A 6,866-nucleotide genomic window follows, 5' to 3' on the forward strand; every position below is an offset into this window, starting at 1 on the left:
TGTGAATACGTGCAAGCCAAATATCAAATAAAGGCCATTTAATCCACTCGTACTTTGTAATGTGAACAACTTTTAATCAACATACAGTTGGTATTTATATATGAGCTGCACTTTTAATTTTTTCATGTATTTATATGCGACCCAGTGTTATTATTTTATAATTACATACATAAACATATCGACTATTTTGTCGAAGAGGGTTTTTCTACAAACGTTTTAAACACTGACTACTACAATCAGCGAACCGAAGATCCCAGTAGAATCAATCCTCACTGGGGAATGTATTGACCGATAAAACAACGGTAAATTCTAAGCTAATTATTAAAAATCCACTATAAGGCACGCAACGGCATAACAGAGCCTATATACCATACACATATGTATATACAAACACACAAACATATACACGCCCATACAAGCGGAAGTAAAATTTTCATTAAGTGCAACAGCGCAACAGGACCTTGCTTCGCTTCAGTTTTGCCTTAGTACTCAACGCTCAATAAACATAATCAGTTGTAGCTTATCGTTGTTGTTGTTTTCGTTGTCGTAAATCGTCGCACTACGCCTTGCAATGACGAATTGGGCACAACGCCGTCGTCGCCTCTACAACGTCGTGTTCTTCTTCAGTCTACGCGTCATCCTGCTCACCGCTCAAGTGATGCTCCTGGCACCGATTATCCGTTCCAAACAGCGCGGCGCATATCGTACGCACGCCGCTTTGACTTGCTTCGCGTTGCTCGTGCTGCTGCTTTTGTGTGGCGTCACGCCATTCTTGCTGCGCATCATTGCCTCAACGTACGAGCGCGTTAGCGTGCAATTCGACGCCATTTTCCTACTAATCGCCATGACCTCTCAAGTCAGCGACATCAGCATTGTCCTAATCACTATGCTGTCGCAGTTATGCCAGCGCTGGCGCTTATGTGAGTTTTTGAATCAGCTGCAGGACACCGTGCAACGCGTACGCGCCATACACGGACGGAACTTCATAAACGCGCAGGTTCTCCTGCTACTGTGGCTGCAGCTGGGACTATCGCTGTACGATATGTTGATGCAGCTCGTCTTTCTCGCCAAACTGGCTTTCCAAATTGCTCCATGGCAAATTGTGGTCAACCTGATGTCGTTGTACTTGCAACAATGCCGTGCCACGCTGCAGTTGCTGATTATGGGCTGCGTATTGTTGCTGATTGCTTGCTATGCTCAGCTGGCGGAATGCTTGGAGCACTACTCAGAGGACTCAGGCGCCGACCTGACAAACTATGAGGATTTGGTGTCACTGCAGAACGTTTTGTACAAGCTCACCCTCCAACTGAAATGCGTTTTTCAGTTGCCGCTCTTTCTGCTTGTCGCCGGTGAATTCATTAATGTGTTGGCCAATTTGTACGCGCAACTTTACTATTTCGTCACAACGAAAGCTTGGTGGTTCGCTTTCGTCTTCTACTGCGCTAAGATCAGCGTTGAGCTATACCTACTCATACATGTGGTCCACCTTTGTTGTGTGTTGCATGGGAAGGTCAATAACCTCTTCCTCGACCGTGATGTATACTTTGAGGAGCCGACGACGGCGGTAAATATACGATGTCTTAAGTGCAAGTGACTCTGTTTTAGTTCTAAAAATTCTCTTTTAGTGTTGCTGCTTGGAATTAACCCACTCCGATGCACTATGGCCGAAACCGATTAGATTTTACATACTCGGCATGTTTGAGCTGAACAATGAGTTTTGGCTGTTCCTTGTTTCTTACTCAGTGAATTTCATAGTCATCATTGTGCAGTTTGGCTTCTTCACCTAGAAAAGCGTTTTATGGCGCGTTGATGCTCTCAAGTTGCATCTATTAGCTGAGTGGATAATGCGTAAAAGTAAAATCAGCATCAGTTTACTTTATACAGTTAAGTTAGGCCTTAAAAAGGCAATATCAAAGTAGTTATATAATATTAATAGTATATAATTAATAATATTTTCACTTGCAGCTTTTAAAAAAATATTGCGTTTATATAGTATTTTGCTTAGAGATCTTAAAAATTACTATTCATTTGATCAATAAACTATATTTTGTTCTTTCAAATATACATACTTGTATTATAACCGAGGTCAAATTAGCGTTTGTAAAGTCAACCACTTTTAGCTTCCGGTACTATAAAATGTTCACACAAAAATAATATTTTAATTCCGTTATTTGATGTTTTGCCAAAGCCACTAACATAAACTTCAAAGATAGGTGGCGCTAGACAGCATATTCCATTTAATACAGTGCTTGTCAAACAAAAGAATTTCCACATTTGGTAGCACCGGAAAACGGATATACACAAACAATGCTCGTTTAACATGCATTTTTTTTTCTTTTCTAACTTCATAATTGCCATTTATAAGCATATTTTAATAAAATATGTGCTTGTCTAGCAACTTCATGAATTTCGCTCGAAAAATATATGCCTCTAAATATAGCTTGCATATATAAACACACATATATTTTATCAGAGTTCCTAGGTGGAACACAGGGTCTTCCTAGGTGGAACACAGGGTCTCTTTTAGAAAAAATAATAATAATTGTTAAGGTGTAGCACATGGTAGTTGTAAATAAAGTTTTCTTATACTTACCCATTTCATATGCTAACTTCTCCTTTCTCAAATTATCTTTGTCATTTTGCGATAGGAAGATCGCAAAACTTATACTGCAACAAATCCAAGAGAGACTTACTGAGCTGGCTTTATTAAGTAATTGAAGTCGTCCCATTGAAAATACCTAAAAAATCATTATGCAAGGAATCGAGCACCGTTAAAAAATCATTAATTTCATTGCGTCTGCGTAAATAAAAACGGCTTATCAATTCCATATTTCTTCTTAGAAGTAGAAACCGCAATAGCTCTCCCCAATAAAAGGATGAAAGTGGCTCTCCTTACAGTTAGAAATCAGCCGTTTATGGTGCGTTTGTATACAGGTTAAGTACAGCTTGTCACATTTATGTTTACTGACCGCAAATCGCAGCCACAACGTCGTGGTTGACAATCAAACGCTAGTGTCTCCCTCGCCACTCAACACATTCACAGAAACTACATCTAGCCGCAGTCTTTAAACGGCCGAAAGCTTGAACTTGGCAAACGGGCCAACACGCGGTGTGCGGATATCCAAATAAAGGCAACAAAAAATTAAAAAAAAAGTTAGAACCAGCATAGGTGGACGTAGTGGTGTCTCTTGTGAAAAGTAAATAAACGAATTAAATGCAGTTTTTTTTTATTAAACATTTTCCGCAGACGCTGGAGCTTGGTCTGTAGGCCGCATCAAAGCGCCTGCAACAGTAAGAGCTTTGACTCGGCGGTCGCCACAAGTTGCAGCTGGATCACCTCTTTCGCCACGGTTGACCGCATTTCCAGCAGATTTTCCTGTTTTTCTGCAAACAAAAATTGCGACTGAAAAGGAAAATGCGAGTTTGGCACGCCATCGGAAAATATTCAATTGAGCAAATAAATAAGTCGTTTAAACTAGTGTGAGTTTATGTTATGTAAAGTGTGACGGAAGTTAATAATGGCTGCATTTCAGTAAATGTGTCTTGCATATATGTATATAAAGCAAAATATTTTGAAATGCGCTCAATTCCGATCGTTGTCATGCCAAGGATTACTACTGGATTCCTTCGCATATAATTTCACAAAGACTCAATATCGTCTCCTATCGTAAATTATTTATACGGTCATAGAACTCTTTGCAACCGGCTAGTTTACTCTTTTTACTATTCTTAAAGAAATTTATGCAAATATCAGAAATATAGAGCTCAAAGGAGCATAACATCGAACTTTCGTACTAAAAATTCAAACCAATAATCATTGTTTTTAATTAGTTAAAGCAGAGATGCTATGGCAGATCAAGTTATAGAAATACTTTCAAAACTCTATTCACTAATATAACAGATTTGTTGCAAGAACTTGATTTCGATTGTTGAGTTTATATGAGATTGCATTATGTTTGCCATTGCCTTCGAATTGACTCTCCACGGTCTTCGTGTACACTCTCAGTTACGGCCGCTATAATTTCTTCGCTGCGTGCTGGACTTGGTCTATTCGGTCGAATTATTATTCAATAATGATTGTGTGTAAGTCTTTCCATAATGGAATGGTGAACAATACTTAAAAAAAATATAATAACAGCTTGACACGACTCACGCGTGATTTGTCAAAAAAAAGGCTATTGACAAAAGTACCTTTACTTGGATTATATACTTTATAGGGTCTTCGAATTTTCCTTCTGGATGTTACAAACATTGTGGCAAACTTAATATACGCTGTATAGGGTATAAAAATGTTAAATTTTTACAACACGTTTGTGTCATTTGTTGATTTTAAACGATTTGCATTAAAGGAACTCTTTGATCCAAACTAAAGCTCTCAATGTACATTTCTACATGTTATGCAAGCAACGAAAGTGCCAAGTTGTTAAATTAAATTTACTGAAATATATAGCCTAGTTAAAAATATATGGCCTTAGTAATCTGTATCAGCAATGTAGAACGGCGATCGGGCTACGTTAAAAAGATAAGACTTCGTATTAAAAACAACTTCACCGACAGTTCTGTGATCAGTATTGTTTGAGCACGCGTTAAAGACCATAAAACAGAAAACACTTCATGTTTAATAACAATGGAACCGTCTAAAGGAAGCAATCGCCCAGAAACAGCCCAACTTATGCTAATAGCATAATAATTGTGTTCCAACAGAACAACACCAGGCCATAAACATCGATTTGGAGGTTCTTAAGCATGCATCTTAAAGTCTTCGAAACTTACACTTAGGGATATTTTACCCAACTGTAGGCAGCTTCAAATGTATCCTTCATTATAATTCACAATTTTTTTGGCTTTTTCCCCTCAAATCACTTGTCTACTTTCGACTGCTTTTCGCTGCAAGGCATCTGCGTACACAATGTATATATGTTTCAGCTACCTAAACATTAGACACAAGCATATAATTATGCTAATACTAATCAATATCATAGCCGACGCTGATGTGTGAGCTGCGCTCAATGCACCGTTACGCGGCGGTGATGCACCCCACCATAAAATCAACTGCTGCTTTGATGTCTCATTGTCTGGCTGCGCAAGAGCTCAGCAGGTGTGAGTCTTCACAAGCATTTATGCTTAACACCTTGGCGTACGCAGCGCCGTTTGCTTTTCATTCTTTTGTCTTGACTGCGATGTGTGCCCACCGCCCCTCCTTGCTCACTGCAGTTGCATATCAATGCAGAGTTCTTTCTCTTTCCTTTATGCTCTGCGCTGCGCCTTTCTTTCTGCGGCATTCTCCAGTTCGACAGTTGCTTTAACGATTTCATTATTCTTTTGCTTTAATCTGCATTATTGCCACACAAAAGCGGCAACTTTGTTACGAATGTTGCGGGAAAGTAAGCAGCGGCAATTGCCCAGTCGTTAGCGGTCGGTGGTGGTGGTGCAACAGGTTGCATGCCGTTCACCAAGTCGTGGTCAGCCGCAACGGGACGTGATGGGCAGTCGGCTATGTTCAGCTTCATTCTTTTCTCACACATACACATGCGTATGCTACATTCATATATGTATATTTTATGTGAGTGTTTTTGCCCTCGCTGTTGGCGAGCTTGTCTTGTCGGCTATAATGTTACAGTTAAGTGCTTCGCTGGCGTAGCGATAGCAAGCGCGGATTAACGTTTTGTAACTTCGTTTTATGCTAATGCCTTTTGATTGTTATTATTATTATTATGAAATTAAACTATTTTAAAAGTTATGAAAGGCAGTTACTCACTTTAGCTCGTCCGCGTTCGATTGTGTCGCGCGCTTCCTATTGTTGTTCGGCCATCGCTTGTGTGCGTTTGTCTGCAATTAATGGTTTTTGTTCGTGAATTTCATTGGTGCAGTGATAGCGAAAACGAATTTAGTCATAGGTTGCACACGAAAATGTTTTTTTATTTATTACTATGGTTTCTTCACTTTTATTTGATTATTCGATCAATGACAAACCAAAACAACTCGCAGCACTCGAGTGAATGGCTGGCTTATGATATGTCTTATAATGATATTCAGCCTTTGTCTTGTCATTATTATTATTTTTTTTTGTTTATGTCGAGATGATAATGCGCACACGTTGCATGAAAATATTTAAATGTCTTATGTTTGGAGTGAATGGTTGTAATAGAAATACATACATATAACTACAGTTACCCAACGTACATGACTTTATGCAAATGAAAGTTTTCGTTTAACTTTTGAGACCCGCTAATTTGTTGCCTGCTAGATTTCAGCTCCATGTTGCAGTAATAAAGTGCATTGGCCCTTTCTTCCATGTTGCAACAATATTTTAATTATTTTTAAATATTTTAAGCTGACCAAGTCATCATATATAAAAACAAAGATTAGTCGGGTCAGTCACACCATTTGTAATTCTAGAACGACTGGAACAATTTTGCTGAACTCTACTTGCCTCCGCTCCGAATAGCGTTACTAATATTAAAATACCGGAAAGTTTTAGTTAAAAAGTCTAGAAAGATATCTAAATGCATAGAAAATCCTCAAATCGAATGTGACCAAAAATAAGAAGGGAAATGCCAAAAATTCTGAAATCAACTGGTCCGCTTCATTTCTTTAGTTGACGATCGTACAAAATCGTACTTACAAAAAGCTAAGGACGAGCAAATAAAAAATATTTATCGGTAATCGATATTTATCAATATTAAATAATATTGGTATAAACAGAAAGAACTTATAGATATTACGAAACAATGATTTTGCAGTAATGTTCAAATTTTTATATAATATAAAATATCGATATTTCGAGATTTCTGCAAACGGTTTTTTGAAAACAAACGATATTTTATTAAAGTGTCAATAATTCATGTATTCATTAATTTTCATTG

At 38.2% G+C, this 6,866-nt stretch overlaps 1 protein-coding gene and 1 long non-coding RNA gene across 2 annotated transcripts; one reads left to right on the forward strand and one right to left on the reverse strand.

Moving 5' to 3' along the window:
* The first annotated feature begins 426 nt into the window (after positions 1–426).
* Gr89a (Gustatory receptor 89a) lies at positions 427–1,817 on the forward strand. Its single transcript, XM_070108977.1, has 2 exons — positions 427–1,564; positions 1,626–1,817. The coding sequence occupies exons 1-2, from the start codon at positions 572–574 to the stop codon at positions 1,785–1,787; spliced, it is 1,155 nt and encodes a 384-aa protein (XP_069965078.1). The 5' UTR covers positions 427–571; the 3' UTR covers positions 1,788–1,817.
* Positions 1,818–3,801: 1,984 nt separating this feature from the next.
* On the reverse strand, positions 3,802–6,571 carry LOC118682598 (uncharacterized). Its single transcript, XR_011394825.1, has 2 exons — positions 5,759–6,571; positions 3,802–5,690 (listed from the first exon to the last, which is right to left on the reverse strand). It is a non-coding gene; the product is annotated as an uncharacterized lncRNA (long non-coding RNA).
* Positions 6,572–6,866: the final 295 nt, after the last annotated feature.

Source organism: Bactrocera oleae, chromosome 2 (genome assembly GCF_042242935.1).
Source record: "Bactrocera oleae isolate idBacOlea1 chromosome 2, idBacOlea1, whole genome shotgun sequence".
Taxonomy (NCBI): domain Eukaryota; kingdom Metazoa; phylum Arthropoda; class Insecta; order Diptera; family Tephritidae; genus Bactrocera; species Bactrocera oleae.